General features: G+C 52.6%; 1 protein-coding gene across 4 annotated transcripts in view; it reads right to left on the bottom strand.

Annotated features, from left to right (window-relative positions):
- LOC104362320 (schwannomin-interacting protein 1) overlaps window positions 1–16,907 on the bottom strand; it is a 208,984-nt gene that overhangs the window by 16,457 nt on the left and 175,620 nt on the right. Inside the window, exon 1 of one of the 4 annotated variants that reach the window (XM_042793727.1) lies at window positions 5,130–5,356. The exons of the other annotated variants lie outside the window; for them this stretch is intronic. Coding sequence (XP_042649661.1) covers window positions 5,130–5,159 — 30 coding nt within the window. The 5' untranslated portion in view covers window positions 5,160–5,356. Of the gene's footprint in view, window positions 1–5,129; window positions 5,357–16,907 lie in introns of those variants that run through there. 4 annotated transcript variants of the gene reach the window in all.

Here is a 16,907-nt window from a genome sequence, read left to right as displayed (position 1 = left end):
GTTCCAGGCCTGGCGTCCCCTGAGCTGGTGAAAATCCCAATTCCAGCAGCCTCAAGGCAACGGGAGAAAGCCAAATCTGGTGAGGGGGACCCCTTGCCCTGCTCTAACCATTGCTGGAGGCAAATTTGGGTCCCCTCCTTGCTGGCCAGAACCTGGCCCAACCCTGCACTCCTGGGAGGCGCATCTCCCCGCTCTAGCAGAGAAAAGGCCAGTTTAAACTCTGGATATCAAAACAACAAGACAAAAGAATTCTGTGGTGGTCTCAGCACAGGGATCAAACCCTTTGGTGCTCAGCCCCTTCCCCACCTGATGCAAAAGGCCACCGCCTGACAAACACCCGTGACTACTGTCCCTTTGCTTCAAACACACCCACCCTATTGTAGGTAGAATGTTTAAACAACCAAAAAAAAAAAAAAAAAAGGCAATAATGGGGACTGTGTTGCCAGGTATGCTCCACGTTGGCATGGCTAGCCAAGGACTAGCACGTCATGAAGAAACTGGCCTCCATGGCTACAGCCGCCGCGGCTCCTCCAGTAGCCCACGGCACCGCGGGCAAGGTGGGGAGAGGTGGCCACGGCCACCTCAGCCTGTTTTTCTTTTTATAGCGTGAAAGGAGAGCTCAGAACGGGCGTATCTGGAGCAGGGTGGGGAGAGGTGGCCCTACGGCCACGGAGCCAGCGCCGCAGGGAGCACACGGGGTGGGGATGGCAGAGCTCGAGTCGTCCTTAAGCAAAGCGAAGAAATAGGACACATCAAGTTTTATGTGCTTTAAACACGCACCGATTGCTCATGGACAAGCAAGCAGCTAAATTTAACTCTAGTGTGCATATGTCGCGCTTGCTTGAGTCCATGGCAAGCCCCTTCAATGCTGTTGGGGCACACTCCCTTGGGGGGAGGAAAACACCCCCCACCCTCCCCCTTCCTGTCAGGCTCCCACACACTGCTGGTTATCGATTTAGCAGATTAAAATCCTAAATTCCCAGCAAAGTTCAATAAAAGCACTCAGAGCACCCTCCCTGCCAAACCGGCGTTTGCAGCCATGGGGCGCTCCGGCCAAGGGTATCCAGGTGACTTCCAGGTTCCTAAAAAACTCAAGTTGCCAGAACTATTTCACAAACCATTTATTTTATTGTAAAGGTCGGAATAAATCTCTTCTGAAGAGTCCCTTCACAGCACAGCATCCTTCCAGCACAGAGCAGCCTGTACTTACAACAAGTCCCTGCAAATTTAGGGATGAGGCAGACCATGCCTTCCCTCTGAGGATGCTTCCCTGAGCTTTAGCACACCAAATGCTTTCTATTTATTTCACAAAGCTTTTATTTTTTTTTTTTTTTTCCTTGATCTCTGTCTAAACAAAAAGGCCTTCAGCCTCAGCTCTCTCTAATGCAGGCTTTATTTTATTTCATTGTTTGGGATGCAGGGTCAGCGCGCTCGGCCACGCGAGCTGAGGTTTCTCTGCTGTACCACGACGTAGCATCCCTCCAGCACGGCAGCCATGGGCGAGAGGCCAGGCCAGCAGCCCTCCAACTCTGCCAGCCCTCCACCGTGGGTTTCGTGGCATTTAACGTTTTCTCCAAGGCCCATCTCTTGGGGTTATATTCTGCCATAAGAATTTGTATTCACTTTAACGAAAAAGATGATGACAGTCTGGTATCTCGACATGCCAGGAAAGCCAACAAAACCCTAAAGATAACCCCGACCTGCCGAAGAAATTATTTCGAAGGAAATAAAAATCTAATTTTTCACATCAGATTTTTCCCCCCCCCCCCCCCCTTTTTATCTTTCTTCGCACGTGTAAAGCCCGGTAACATCTCCAGAGCGACCCTCCCGCCAGCAGATAGCTCAGACCGTGACTGATGCCAGCGCACGGAGCCAAACCCGGTTCCCATGGGCAACTGCCTGTTTGGAGGCTCTGCCTTAGGCAGGGAGGGTTTCTCTGCTTTTAAAAGCACATTCAAAATCAACCCAAAGAGACGATGTGTATCTAGACATATTGCCCACTCGCATGGTGGTGGCAAAGAAACAAAGACGAAGCTGGCAACAGCCTCAAGAGTCCCATTTTGCTCCTTGCAAAGGTGGACCCAGTGGGCAGCGCTGGAAATATGCGTTTACAAAGCAAACTGAAACACTGGCTAAGGCTGCGGGCCAGTAAAGCGCTGCTAATACACATGTTAGAATAAAACCTTTATTTCAGCATTAAGGCCTGGATTTGCACGCTGGCCTTTTATTCTTTGTGAGCTCAGGACCTCACAAAACATCACCCAGTGTGCACGAGCTGACATTCTTCTTGTCAAACTGCAGGAGAAATACGGAGCCCTCAACAAGATGCGCGGCGTAGGAAAATAAATCGGTATAAAATAAGAAAAGAGAAGTAACGATGAGAAAAATAGGTGGCAGGAAGAGCGATGGCAGCTGGCACGACTCTGGGATGCGGCACAGGAACAATGTCAGATGCTGGGACCTCCTGAGCACGGAGGACCTGGCCTAAATTCAAAGTGATGAACCTGCCTTGGCCACATCCAAAACCCCAGGAGGACCTACGGCCACCTGCATTTCAGTGACCAGCGGTGACAGCTCATTTACGGCATGAAACAGGAAATACCCTCCTCTTCCTCAGCACCTTCCCTCCCGCAGAGCTTATGTCCCAGCCGTGACATGGTCATGACAGAGGTTTTTCTGTGGAATTCCTCCAAAACAAACACGCTTTCATGCTTTCCCCATGCGTTGGCTTGTTCCTCTATTTGGTTTATTTTCAGTTTATTTAACCGCTTTGAAAAAAAGGGGGGTGAGGAGAGAGGAGAGCAGAGTTACACGCTGTCACCTTCCTCCCCCGGGGGCACTCCGGGTAGCCACCAAAATCCTATCATTGCTGGCTTCCAGTCTGATCCCAAACCCGGGATTGCCAGCCACAAAAGGATTAAAACTTGGCCTTTAGGTTAATGGGTTTGGGAGGGGGTTGCTGCTAATCTTCAACAGCGGCGTAGGAAGGTTTTGAAACAGATTTCGTTTGAAACCCCATCTCCCTTGGACTTTCCCCCCCCCCCCCCCCCCCCCTCTACGATTCGCGTGCTTTCTGGCTTTTTTCACCCTAATATTTATCGGTTTGGAGGAGAGGAACCAATTCGTAAACAAGCCAGTAGATAAAAGGCAGCAGCGGTGGCGGCGCATTAACATGCAGGGATGCTGGCCAGGCCTGCGTCGCAGCCGCAGCTCAGCATCGCTCGCCCACCGCCACGGACCAGCTCCCACCCGGGAAACAATGCGCAACCTTTAACCCTTGCGTTCCTGCGAGGACGCTGGGAAAACATCCGCTGCGTGGAAACAATGGCACCATTTATTGAGGCAGCTGAGAGCAACAGGCTCAGAGCTGCAGAAAAATCAGATCCCCTAAAACAGAGGCGGAAAACAAACCAAAGAGGATTTTTTTTTTTTTTTTTTTTTTGGCAAAGGAGCTGAAAATGGAAATTCATTTCCAGCAGCATTCGCTGGATTGAAAACACCCAGTGAAAAATCTTTTCAACTCTCTCTCTCTCTCTACATGTGCATGCTTTGATATCTTGATATATTTCGCAGTATGCGGTATTTCGTCTTAAAACACAGATTAAAGTTTGAGTTAAAGGCAGTGGTGGGGGAAAACGAGGATGAGCCGCAGTCCTGGGCAAAAGCCCCGTCTCCCGAAGGCTCCAGCTCCGCATTTGCGAACGCCTGGTGGGTATTTTGCAAAACACAATCCACCACCGCATGCACTCAAACGCATTTCTCAGCACCGCCGTAGCAGGTGGACGGGTGTTTGTGGATTTGATAATCCGCCTCCACCACCGAGCCCTAAAAATGCCATTCCCCGCGCAGGTGCACCCAGCGGCACCCACCCCTCTCTTTAGAGGGAGATGAAGCCGCAATAACAGCCCACCCCAAGCTCTCACTCGCCCCACTAAAATAATCCTGCTGTCGCTCAGCAAACACGGATGTCAGCGCAGCCGCCCCCAGCGCTGCTGCCAGGCCCCAGGGCCCCCCCCCCAGGGATGCTCAGGGAGGGGAAATGCTGACTCCCAAACCCAACACCTGGTCTTTCAGGGATTCTTTAGCAGGACGACACGAACCCCGCCGAGACTGCCCCTCAAAATAACGACGCTGTGGGTCAGCTCTCCCGCTTTGCTAAATCCGGAAAGCGCAGGGAAGCAGGCCGTGTATTTTATTCGAGGATTCGCCCCTCGCTTTCCTACCGGAGCCTGCAGGTGGGCAAACCCGCAGCTCGCTCACCTACACGGAGCAGTTTCGTCCAGGTGGGCAGGCAGCAGGGGGGTGCAGGCAGGGGGGTGCAGGCAGGGGGGTGCAGGCAGGGGGGTGCAGGCAGAGGGGTGCAGGCAGAGGGGTGCAGGCAGGGGGGTGCAGGCAGGGGGGTGCAGGCAGGGGGGTGGAGGCAGGGGGGTGCAGGCAGAGGGGTGCAGGCAGAGGGGTGCAGGCAGAGGGGTGCAGGCAGGGAGGTGGAGGCAGGGGGGTGCAAGCAGAGGGGTGCAGGCAGGGGGGTGCAGGCAGAGGGGTGCAGGCAGAGGGGTGGAGGCAGGGGGGTGCAAGCAGGGGGGTGCAAGCAGAGGGGTGCAAGCAGAGGGGTGCAGGCAGGGAGGTGGAGGCAGGGGGGTGCAAGCAGAGGGGTGCAGGCAGAGGGGTGCAGGCAGAGGGGTGCAGGCAGGGAGGTGGAGGCAGGGGGGTGCAGGCAGGGAGGTGGAGGCAGGGGGGTGCAGGCAGGGGGGTGCAGGCAGAGGGGTGCAGGCAGCCGCCCGCCAAACCCGCCCTCCGCCGCTCCTCCGGGCGAGCGCATCCCCAGCGCCTGCTGCGCCTGCGAGCATCACATGGCGAGCACAAAAGCCCCGCGGGCAAACGGCTTCTTTACCGCCCCCCCCCCCCCCCCCCCCCAGCTTTGAACCCGCTGCCGTGGGAGCCCCGGGATGCTTCGGGGGGGGGGGGGGGGTAGGTACCCCTCCCGTTTTTTACACGGGGAGCGGCGGCGGCGGGGAAGGGGGTCGGAGCGGGGAGAGGAGGGAGGGTGGGGGGGGACCGGTTCCAAGGCGGGGGGGTGGCTCGGAGCCGGGTGGGGGGGTCACACAAACCAGGCCGCGCTCTCCCCTTACCTGGTAAGAGCAGTTTTCCTGGTGTACCATCTCCGTGCATCATCCGCCGCTGCCGCCCCGCGGGGTCTCCGGCCCCGGCGGGGGGGGGGGGGGGGGGAGGAAAAGGAGGAGGAGGAAGGATGGGAAAGAGGAGGATGAGAAACAGGAGGAAGAGGAGGATGGAAGCCCGGGCCAGCCGCCCGCCGGTAAGATGGATGCTGCCGCGCTGCTCCGCCTGCGCAGCGGCGGCCCGGGGAGGGGGGGGGGGGGATCGGTCCCGCCCCCGCCGCCGGCTGCACAAAGAGCGGGGGGGCTCCCGTAGGGCTGGGTCCTTCGCGGGGAAAGGGGGGTGGTAAGAAACCCAAATATACACTCACATCCATTCCCCCCTCCCCAGACGCTGCGCTATGGCTGGGAAGCTGCCCCGACCCCCCACCCCAGCCTGTCCCGGCGGGGTGATGGATCCCGGCTCCCAAGCACTCCTCTGCCTGCATCACCTTCCCCAAAACGCTGCGAGACACCAAGCCCTTAAATAAGAACTAACAGACACCTCGCTTTTCCCCCCTGCCGCAAAAATATCGCACAATTTCTACTGGAAAAGGCTCTGCCCTACATTTCCAGCTAATTATATCCTGCAGCGAAGGTGAGCGTGGAGCCCTCCGGGCTCCCACCTCAGACCTGACCTGGTTTTGGGCACAGGGGCTGGATGGAGGCAATGCCTGCGCTCCCCCCAACACCCTTCTCTCACCTCAACAGGCCCTTCACTAAACAAATTTCTCTAGGAGAAAAAAAAAAAAAAAAAAAAAAAAAAAAAGGCCTGTGAAGATCAAGCAAATACCTGCTTTCTGCAGGAGGGATGGATTGGTGGGCTGAGACAGTGCTTGCAGCCTGGGGACAGCAAAATCCCCACGTCCCAGGGCTGGGAAGCCTCTCTGCACACCCCCCCCTATCATTATGCACCCAGCAGGAATCCACTGTCATTTGCAGAATACTCCATTGCTACCCCAAAATAGCATTGTGAGATTATCAAACTTTCTTCCCTGTTTGCAAGCTCAGGCTGGGTACCTGATACATGCAGGGACCCAAACCCTAGTTTTGCTTTATTTTTTTAAAAGCCCTGAGTAGGAGAGACTGGAAAGAATGGTGGTATAGGTGGATAGTTTATAATTCTCTGCATATCCAACCTGTTGAGTGCTGGTTTCTCAGCTAGCTCAGGTTAGCTCTGTTTGACTTCACCATTCATTTTCCAGGGGGTAACACACACCCCGATAGCCTCATTTGCAAGATTTTGGGGCTAGGCTGGCCCTGGCCGCAGCTGGGGGCAAGGACACAGGAAGTCTCATGTTCAAGTCCTATTTTTGGCTGGACATGGCCCATCCAAGGGGCATTGAAATGCTCAGAGAGCAACAGTGGTGCCACAGGCTGGGCTTGCACCACACACTGGGCACTCCTGCCCAGGCAGGCCACAGCACATTGGCTTGCAATGAAGAGAAACTCCATGCCTCACCTTCCTTCGTTAGGCAAATAGGGCTTTATTCTGCTCCAAACCACCCGTGCCCTGGGCTGCAGCCAGAGCAGGGGGGGCAGCAGGGCCAGGGAGGGGATTCTCCCCCTCTGCTCCGCTCTGGGGAGACCCCCCTGCAGTGCTGGGGCCAGCTCGGGGGCCCCCAACAGCAGAAGGACCCGGAGCTGCTCGAGCGGGGCCAGAGGAGGCCACGGAGATGCTGGGGGGGCTGGAGCAGCTCCCCTGGGGGGCTGGGCTGAGAGAGTTGGGGGGGTTCAGCCTGGAGAAGAGAAGGCTCTGGGGAGCCCTTCGAGCGGCCTCCCACGGCTTAAAGGGGGGACAGGAGAGGTGGGGAGGGACTCTGGGTCAGGGGGTGGGGATGGGATGAGGGGGGATGGTTTTGCACTAAAAAAGGGCAGATTTAGATGAGATCTAAAGCAGAAATTGTTCCCTGTGCAGGGGGTGAGGTGCTGGCCCAGGGTGCCCAGAGCAGCTGTGGGTGCCCCCTCCCTGGAAGGGTTCAAGGCCAGGTTGGACGGTGCTGGGAGCCCCCTGGGCTGGGGGAAGGGGGCCCTGCCCGGGGCAGGGGGAGCACTGGGGGGGCTTTGAGGTCCCTTCCCATCCAAACCAGTCTGTGATTCTATTCTGTGATTCTAGGCGCAGCCAGCTGTGGCTAAGTTCAGAGATGCACATGATTGTGAAACCCAGAAAACACTTGCTCACAGGGCAATTTGATTCCCTGCACCAGATGTGCCTTTAGAAAAAAAGGCCTTTGTGGAATCATCGCTCTGTCCCAGCTTCTCCCCACACAAACAGGCCAGAGCAGCTGTGGGCGGATGGAGAGTCCCTTGAGTCCCCGTGCAGCTGGGCAGCACGGATGGAGAGAAACCCCCAGCCCTGCCTCAGCTCCAACCCTCCTCCCTGATGCCCTCTCCCCTACAGGAGTAGAGCTTTTAAAAAATCAGAGCTTTCATTTAAAAAAAAAGTATTCTGCATAAGTTTTTAAAAGAGGATGAAGTCATGCCTGTTTTTTTACTGGATCTGCAAAGAATCCCATTCAACTAGGCAGCTATTTCCAAACATCAGAATAAAAATTCCCCACTTTTCAATATACAGCATAAATCTTGAGGTTGCTTTGGAAAAATATCTGTGGCAAACTAAAAGCAGCTCCACGAATTACATAATCTCTAATGCCATTTATTATGTGCATCACAAGGAAAACTCCTGAAATTACCCCCCACTTCCCACGTGCGGGTCTATCTATAACGGCGGTGACTCAGAGCAGCTCCATGTGCAGCAGATCCCTGGCGGGGACTGCACCAACCTCCCTGCACCCAGGTCTGGTGGGGGACGGGGCAAAACCACCCAACCCCCACCTATTTAACAGCTTATTCCTTTTGCAAAATGACCCGAGGGAGGGCTCTGTTTGGTTTAGCACGTTGCCTGCTGCAGAAAAAGCCACCCGTTTGCAGGGAGCCCTGCACGAGCTTGTGATGCAGGTGGAAAGGGCCAAGCACCCTCCTCAACCTCCGGATTTGCTCCTCTGTTCTGTAACCCTTTGCGATTACCCGTCCAGAAATGAGGCGGGCAGGCAGGTAATACTTAAAGCAAGGAGTGATTAAACGGAGTGAAAGGCTTCTGGCAGTCGCCCAGGTGGGTCAGTGGGAACTGATGCTCCTGGATGAAGGCACCGAACAAGCGCTGCTGCTCTCACAACCCAGCGGGAAGCCCCAGGAAACCCCCGGGGACCCCCAACAGCCCCTCTCAGCTGGGAAGAGAAACGTGACGGGGTACCTGCACTGCCTCTTTTTGCCTTCCTTATCGAGGCACCCTCTAACTTAGGGCATCTTATACCACTTATCAGATGCTCTAGACAGGTTTTCCTGAAGCTTTGCTCCAAACTAGCTCTGAACTAGAAATGTGTGGTTCAGAAACCCCTGAAGAACATCTTCAGGGGGTCTGACACCAAGCTGGGGACCTCTAGCATGAAATGCTTCCCTTCAAATCTCCCCCCTCCAGGTCTCCTCCTCCAGAGAGTCTGGAGAGCCAGAAGAAGCTGCTCAGGCCAGGGTTAGTCTTGGCTGAGCAGCCCCCCCAGCCTGGACCTGTGCTGCGGTTAAGGGGGGGGGTCACCAGGAGCAGACCCGTCCTGAGGCCCTGGATGCTCGCAGGGGTGAGGACACGAGAAATTTAAGCCCACGGCACAGGCAGCAGCATTCCTCCACTTCCTCCCCGTGGACGCGCCACGGGGGCAGCTGCCCCACAGAGAGAGAAGACACAGCTTTACCAAACACACTCAACTTCTTGTAGCGAAACAACAGGATTTCACTAATTATCCATGTGCAGAAGGAGAAAAAGTTGGTATCCCAATTTGGTACCCATTGGTACCAAAACTGGTATTCCCAGTTCTGGGGGAAAATAGATAATTTCTGATTCTGAGCACTTTTTTCTTTTTTTTTTTCTTTCTTTTTTAAACTTCCAGAAAACCCCCTGGCTGGGTCCCACAAGCCATCCCAACCCCTGGCCCTCTCTAGCAGCCGTAATGGCAACGGATTTCCTCCAGGCAGGCTGGCCCTGTGGGCTTTCTCTGCCTGCAGTGCCTCTGCCCCGGGACCAAGGAAATCATTAACAGGGGAGAAGAGGCGATACACAGAGGTTATCATCTCACTCGTCACCATTCCTACGCGGGGAAAACACTCCTTAAAAAAAAAAAAATAAAGCCATGCAGTCAAGGCAAACCCTCCCGTTCACGCTGCCTGGGAGTGGAGGGCAGCTAAGCGGGGCACGTCCCCGTCACCGTGGGAGGGAAGGGAAGGAGCCCGGACGTGTTACTCACATGAAAGCCCCAGACAGCCCTTTTCCTTACGTGTCATTTCTCACTGTCCCACACATTTATTTTCATGCGCAGGGGCCCCGCCCTGTGTGCCTGAATCCCACCAGCTCCAAGGGCTCGCAGAGCCCTTCGGCCCCAAAGCTGTGTAAGGGGAAAGCAAAGGGTGGGAGCGGCGGTCGCTCAGCAAGGCGGGCTAGCGATGGGTTTCCTTATCTCCGGTGTAAAACACCAGAAACATTTTCCTGCCCACAGTCATTCCTCGAGGGGCCTTATCAGGCCGAGCGCTGGGAAGTTTATTTTTCAGGCGGGTATTGGCCAGCCCATTTGGTTGACACAAAAAAGCTGGTCTAAATTAATATGCTTTCTCTTCAGATCTCAAAATAAATATGTAGCGGGGTCATGTAGCAGGTAAAAATGAGGGAGGAGTAGAACACCTCATCACTAGCAGAGGGAGAGGCTGAGCGAGCCCCACCGGCCTCTCCGGGATGCTCCTGCTGATCCTGAGCCCACGGGCTTGCCCAAGCACAGCAAGGGTGCACAGAGCCGGGAATTATACCCGGCATCACGGGATTTCAGCTTTATTTGCCAACGATTTACCGGGAGTGATGGATTTAGCTAAAGCTTTTTCAGGGTTTAAATCTAGCAAGAAAAAAAAGAAAAAGATTATTTTTTAATCGGTTAATACTCGACATCTGCTTGGAACGGGGAGTATTTGGATTACATTTATATATAATGCTTTAGACTATTACTTTTTTATTTAAGGAAGATGCTGCTGAGGCATTTTCCATCGTTTTGGATGTGTTATTCTTCTCTACGAGGGGATAAACCTCTGATGGTTTAAGAATCCAAACAGTGCCCTTCCCTCTTCCATGCCCCTCTTGCTTCCACAGAGGTTTCTGGAGTCCTTTACAAGCAGCAGCTTTACAAACCCCTCCTGAAGCACAGGGATACCAGCTGATACATTTTTAGGATAAAAACCTGTGCGCTGAAATGTTAGAATAAAACTCTTCTTGGTCTTCTGAGGACCAGATACGACATTATTAGGGAAATACAAGGAAAAACCTCATTCTGCAGTGAGTTACTATTATTTTAGAATTGTTATGAGACCGAGGAATTAAGGAGCACTGGCAAGGCTACCTGTTGCATTTTTATTTTGATGCAGAGGCGCACATCTTGCACTTTTAACAGTCTCATGCTCCATTTCTAGTGGTAGGACATTCATCCAAAAATGTCAGTTTTCTGCACGTCCCACAGACGGCACCCTTGCCATTACATAATCAAACCACGATTTTCTCTTCCCTCAAAACATGGAACAGAAGGTTACGGTAATTTCACATTCCTATAGCTCCGATGCGCATCATGTCAAACGCTTTACAGGGAATTGGAGTGAAAAATGTAAGTCGCCCAGGTATGTATAACTTTCCGGTGATATAAAACATACGGCAAACAACCTGACTTTTCCATGAAACCCATCTAGAAAGACTCGCTGATAGTGTTGCACAGGCTTAATTTTCAATTGTATAATATAACAACCGGCGCAATTAAGAAAAGGTGACGGGGGGTAGTGGTGGGCCACTCTTCTGAGGGGTACAGAGCCCCTCCATCTGCCGACCTGCTGTGCTCTAAAGAGGGGTGCTGCTTACTGGGGCTTGTGTCGGGGGTGTCACCGGGGCACTGCCGAGCCTCGTCCACGCCACTGACAATTACCCACTGCTGTTGGTTCACGTGGGCACCAGTGACACGGCCAGGAGCGGTCTGAGGAGCATCAAGAAGGACCACAGAGCCCTGGGAGTGGTGGTGAGGGACTCTGGAGGGCAGGTGGTTTTTTCATCAGTCTTCCTGGTCAAAGGGAAGGGGGGTTGAAAGAACCTGGCAAACCAACAAATGGTTACGGGACGGGTGCCATAGGCTACTTAGACCATGAGAGTGGTTTTGTGAGCCTGGCCTACTGGGGGCTGATGGGGTCCGTCTGTCAGAAAAGGGGAAGAGCAACTTCGGACACAGGCTTGCCAAAGTGGTGAAGAGAGTTTAAACTACAGTTGTCAAGGGAGGGGAACCTCAATCCATCCCCACCCTACCAGTTTGATGCCAGTGCCAGCACTAGATGCACAGAGCCTGGAGAGGAGTCGCGGGGAAGCAGGGAGAGCAGTGAACAGGAATTGCAGCCAGAAAATCAGCTTCATCGGGGCCCAACTTAAACTTAAAGCCCAGAGCAGCTGTGGGTGCCCCCTCCCTGGAAGGGTTCAAGGCCAGGTTGGACGGGGCTGGGAGCCCCCTGGGCTGGGGGAAGGGGGCCCTGCCTGGGGCAGGGGGGGGCTCTGGGGGGGATTTGAGGTCCCTTCCCACCCAAACCACTCTGTGATTCTATCCTAAGTTTATGGATTGTCCATCAGATGAGTGTATCAAGGAATTAGTTATCAGGTACTCTGCCAAGTGTATGTGCAATTATGGTTTTAAGCTGAAAGAGGGGAGATTTAGGTTAGATACAAGGAATAAATTGTTCCTTGTGCGGGGGGTGAGGCGCTGGCCCAGGGTGCCCAGAGCAGCTGTGGCTGCCCCCTCCCTGGAAGGGTTCAAGGCCAGGTTGGACGGGGCTGGGAGCCCCCTGGGCTGGGGGAAGGGGGCCCTGCCCGGGGCAGGGGGGGGCACTGGGGGGGGGCTTTAAGGTCCCTTCCCATCCAAACCACTCTGTGATTCTATGGTTCTATGAATTTATAATCTGGATCACAGGTGCTTAATAAGGAATTTACAAGCAGTGCGACGATCGGCAGGTATGATAACCCACCAAATATTTACTGCTAATGAACGGAGAGCCATTTCATCTACCAGCTCCTAAGGAGCATGGGGAGACAGCAACAGAAAAGCCACAGCTGCCTCCTTGCAATTTTGTTTATGTTCTTAAGAATAAGCCGGTCTTTTGGAAATGCAATACTCACAGTATGCAAAATGCTATGGAGAACACGAGCTTTTCAGCAGGACAGAGCGCACCTGTGAGTTTTTGTATTAGCGCCAATAAATTAAAATGCTACAATCCACCTCGCTCTGCAGCACTTCCTGTCCCATTTGGGAGAGGATTTGTAGCAAAACCCAACAGCCACAACCAATTTTCAGCATTTTTGGCCTGTACACGCAGACGGCGCCGTGCAGGAGACCCGACATTCAACGAAAGCGGAGGGGTTGGGTTAGCTGGAATAAACCACGCGTCGCTCAGTCACAGCCTATTATTTTCACATCCCCTTGAACCCAACCAAAATCAGACTTTGCCCACCAGCTCTCCCCACAGCCAACGTGCAAACCAGCCCCGGGGATCACTGCCTCCCAGCAGCATCCTGAGCTGATGCCAGCGCTGCCTGGACCAGCTGCGCCCAACCTCATCCTCCGCCTTCCCCAGGAGCAGCCAGGCACTGCCCGGCACGTTCACGCCAATGCCTGAAATACAGGGGGGACCCGCCGACAGCCTGCACATTCCCCCCCCCCCCCCCAAACTTTGTCTCAAAAATTCATTTTCTGCTCCAAGCTGTGCCTGGGTGAGGGGATGCTGCTGGCACCCGCGGGAGCCACACAGCAGCTCCCCAAAACATCTGAGATCTTACAGAAAAGATTCCCAAAGCTGCAGCCGTATAAATAGTGATACAGACTAACTGAAAATCATTAAAGCCATTTCTTCTGATGCGTGAGCTCTGAGTAACACCTTCGTCAGATCTCTTTAATGACAACTTTGGTAGAAGTTTTTAATGGAGCTAATAAGGCAGTTATGCATTTTCAAGTTTCCCTGGCTGCACAGCACATAGGCTTGCTGCGTGCAGCATGTGGTCAGGCTTCCCTATCCCCTCCACCCCCATTTATGTTTTTTATTTTCATTTTTCAAAGAGAAATTCTTTGTATTTGAAAAAAAAAAAAAAAAAGTTGTACTGGGACCCCATTAAACACTCTTGCATTTTAACAGCAGGCTGTAAGAGGAATTAGTGTATTTTCCGACAACGAAGAGAGAAGAGGGAAAAAACTGGCATGAGAAGAAGAAGAGAGAGATTTTCCCTGAGAGGATGAAGGACAGGATTGGCCTTCAGCTTCCTCAGACTGGGGACAGCAGGACTTACATGGAAATGTTGATGAGTTGGAAGCACATACAGAAATCCCATGTCCCATGCTCAACACTTAGCAACCATTAAGCTACTGGTCTGGGGCCAAAAGAAATTTCTGGATGAAATATTAAGCCCTTTTAATTGCAGCAAAGTCCCTGAAACTCCAGTCTGGCCATGCAGGCAGGCATTTAAATATGGACCTGCATTTAAATACGGACAATTAATTAGTCTTTAGCGTGGCGTGTACCAACAGGCTGCACCTACGTTTGGCCGATAACAAAAATTAAGTGCTGAGTTATCAATTATAAATTAAGCCATTGAGTCAGAGGGAAACATCTGTGGATGGGGACGGGATTATTCTGCCACCGGTCGCCTCGAGTCCATCTATCCCTTTCCATTCCCCTTGTGCTTTCCACCAGGGAACAGCTGAGAGGACTTATTTATGGGCTGGCTCTATTTTGCAACTCATTTTAATTGCAAAATGGATGGTAAAAGCACAGAACGGGGACTTGCAGGCTGAAGAAGTAAACAAACCATACTACAAACTCACTCTGAAATTAAGTTTCTTTTTCAAACAGAGCCAAATACCATAACTATGAATATACTAATACAAACAGGTAGTGGCAGTGTCCTTTATATGCTCCTGCAACATAAGTGTGAATTTACGGAGACAAACCTCCCTCTGAGTCATGGTTGGGATAAAAATAGACAGAAGGGGATTTTTCACACAGCTCTGAAGTCTGATGTCCATAACTTCAAGCTTACTGACACAGCCTGGCAGAAATGCATTCTTTTTTTTTTTATTTTTTTTGGGGGGTGGGAGGGTGTCTACTTATACTATGCACACAACTCTCCAAAAATCAGTAAGCCTTCAGAGAGGTTCAAACCCCTACTGTGTCGAGCTGAGGGGTTTTTGGAAGGATGTGATGACTGTGTGGGAGCAAACCCAGGTCCACGCGAGCAAAACCTGGCTCTTGCCTTAGGTCTGCTTTACATTTTCATCCTTTCGGAGAATGGATGTAAAGCTGATTCTCTGAGTTCGACTCCCTGCCCCACTGTCACTTGAGAAAGAAAAAAATAATAATCCTCTTGTGCTGCAGCAGCCTGTAGGTCAGCAAGCTGATTACACTTAATGGACACGGCCCATTTTGTGATAGACATCAGTTAAAAACTCCCAAACCAATACCAGCAGCAATAAGAAACCTCATCCCTGCCCGTTCCTGACACCGCAGCCCTGCACGGGAGACTGCCAGGCTGCAAACCCAGTATTTAAAATAAAAGGTGAAGTTATAACCCCTTGGCAGGGCAGGCACACTGAGCATGAGGCTGGAAAAAGCTAAAAATAACAGGATAAGCAAGGGTGGATCCCAGCTGAGCCTTATTAGTCATGGAGCAAGGGAGCTGCACGGGGCTGCTGCCTGGTGGCAGAGCAGCACCATATAAGAGCAAGAGAATGACTCTTGTCTCTTAAATCAGACTTTTTCCCCTCTCCCGTTCTGCCTCAGGCACTCTTCCCCCCCCCCCACCCCCCCCCCCCCCAGCAGCCTTGCTCTGGCAGCCTTCAGCTTCTACTAATAATACGGTGTATTGTTTCCTGCGAGTCTTTAAACAGAATAAAGATCATTTAGTGATTCATTTTAGGGTGTCTGCTGGAATTGGACCAATACTGACAGACAGGCATGTGAGGGGTTTATTATAGGTTGGGGGGTTTTGTGATTTTTTTTTTTTTTTTTTTTTTAACTTGCACCATCTTTGTGTCAAAATTGAGCCTTTGAGTTAAGTGATGATCGAGCCACTGACAGCAGGAGCACCCAGCAAAGGCAGCGCTTGCTCCTGGAGGATTAATTTGGATGAGCAGAAAGGGGAAGGTGCGACGTGCAGTGTTTTCTCCTGGGATGAAGGCACAGGACAACGGAGGGATCAATAACCAAACACAGCTTTGCCTGGAGGGAACCCCATCCAAGGATGCCCCAACAGCACTGGGCCACACCAGCCTCACCAGCCCCGTTCCCCCCCGTCTTCTCCCTTGGTGCTAATTGTAATTACAGCATCATCCTGCCACGCTCCACCCAGCCAGCACCAAAATACCTGGGAGCGGGGAGCAGCACGTCACCCCCGCGCAGCAGGGCTGCATTTGCACACAGTGGCTCCTTGTTCCCGAGGCCAAAACGCAGAGAATTACCATTTGTTCTCATGATAGGGGCTGTCTTCTGAGCTTCTCTAAGCATCGCATTCATCTGAAACAGCATTCACCTCTCCAAGCCCCTTTTCCAGCAGAACTAATGCACACACAATGCGTTCAGGCTCTGCGCACTGCTCCGATATAATTTTCAAGTTTACTTGGAATAATGATAATTAAGCAGTGAAATAAGGCTTTAGCGCTTCAACACTCGTGAAGACAAATGAGAAGTCAAATACAAAGAAGAAAAGAGAGCAGTGCTGCAAATAAAACCTCTGCCTTGGCTTGACTTCAGCCCTTGCAGCTGGCCAGGGGAACAGGAGTACTCGCTCCATCCTGTGCCCTTCCACAGCCTCTGCATTTAATGGTATACTGGATTTCTGCATTTAATGTCAGGGACATTAAATCCACCAGTACACCTCCGCATTGCCAGGGTAGGCTGAGGAGACTCTAGGACTAAGCCCTACCTGTTGCAAACAAGCCCAGTGATGTTTTTGCAAAGCTTCAGGAACTCCCCAGCAATCAGGTATTGGCACAATCTCTCGATATGCCATTAAACAGAAGCTGTTTCTGGGCCTCAGACTCCCTCTACAGAGAAATTACAGTTTACGTTTTTGGATTTTACCAAACTATCAGTGCAAATGGAGCTGGGGAAAAGCTGCTCGCGGAAAGCAAACTCTCAAAGAAGGTATTTGCTTTCTGCTGCACAGCTTCTCTCTCCAGCACCTCCTCCGGGAGCTGCGAGCCCTGAGCAGCAGGGTAATAAATGGCATTTTAGCATGAAAGCGGAGCAACAGCCAGGCAGGAGCACTGGTTTGCAAACCGAGGAATCGCGGTCACTCCTTCACCGGCACCTCCGCACCGAGGAGCACCTCTGCAGAAAGCAGCCTGCAAACCTGCACGGCCTCCTGCACCTTCCCCCGGGGCTGGCTGTGGGTCTCCTCTCAGTCAGTTCTCTACTAAGCGTAAGAAAAAACATCTTTTGGCCCAAAGAGCTACTGCTGGAGGTCAGAGGGAGCTGCGTGGTGGTCAGCTGCTCCAGAGAAGTTGGCTTTGCCACCCGACAGGTTGCTGTTTCCAACCTGGAAAGAGCAAAGCAAAGCTCTTTATAATAAATGAAATTATTTGGTGTTTTGGGGCCATGCCTCCGCGTGTCCCACACGGTCTGTAGGGGGTCGTAGCCCGGCCAGCTGGGGTGGCA

Source organism: Tyto alba, unplaced genomic scaffold (assembly GCF_018691265.1).
Source record: "Tyto alba isolate M040663 unplaced genomic scaffold, T.alba_DEE_v4.0 Super-Scaffold_10, whole genome shotgun sequence".
In the NCBI taxonomy this organism is placed as follows: Eukaryota; Metazoa; Chordata; class Aves; order Strigiformes; family Tytonidae; genus Tyto; species Tyto alba.
Note: the sequence above shows the minus strand (reverse complement) of the source record. Positions and strands in the feature narration are given on the sequence as shown.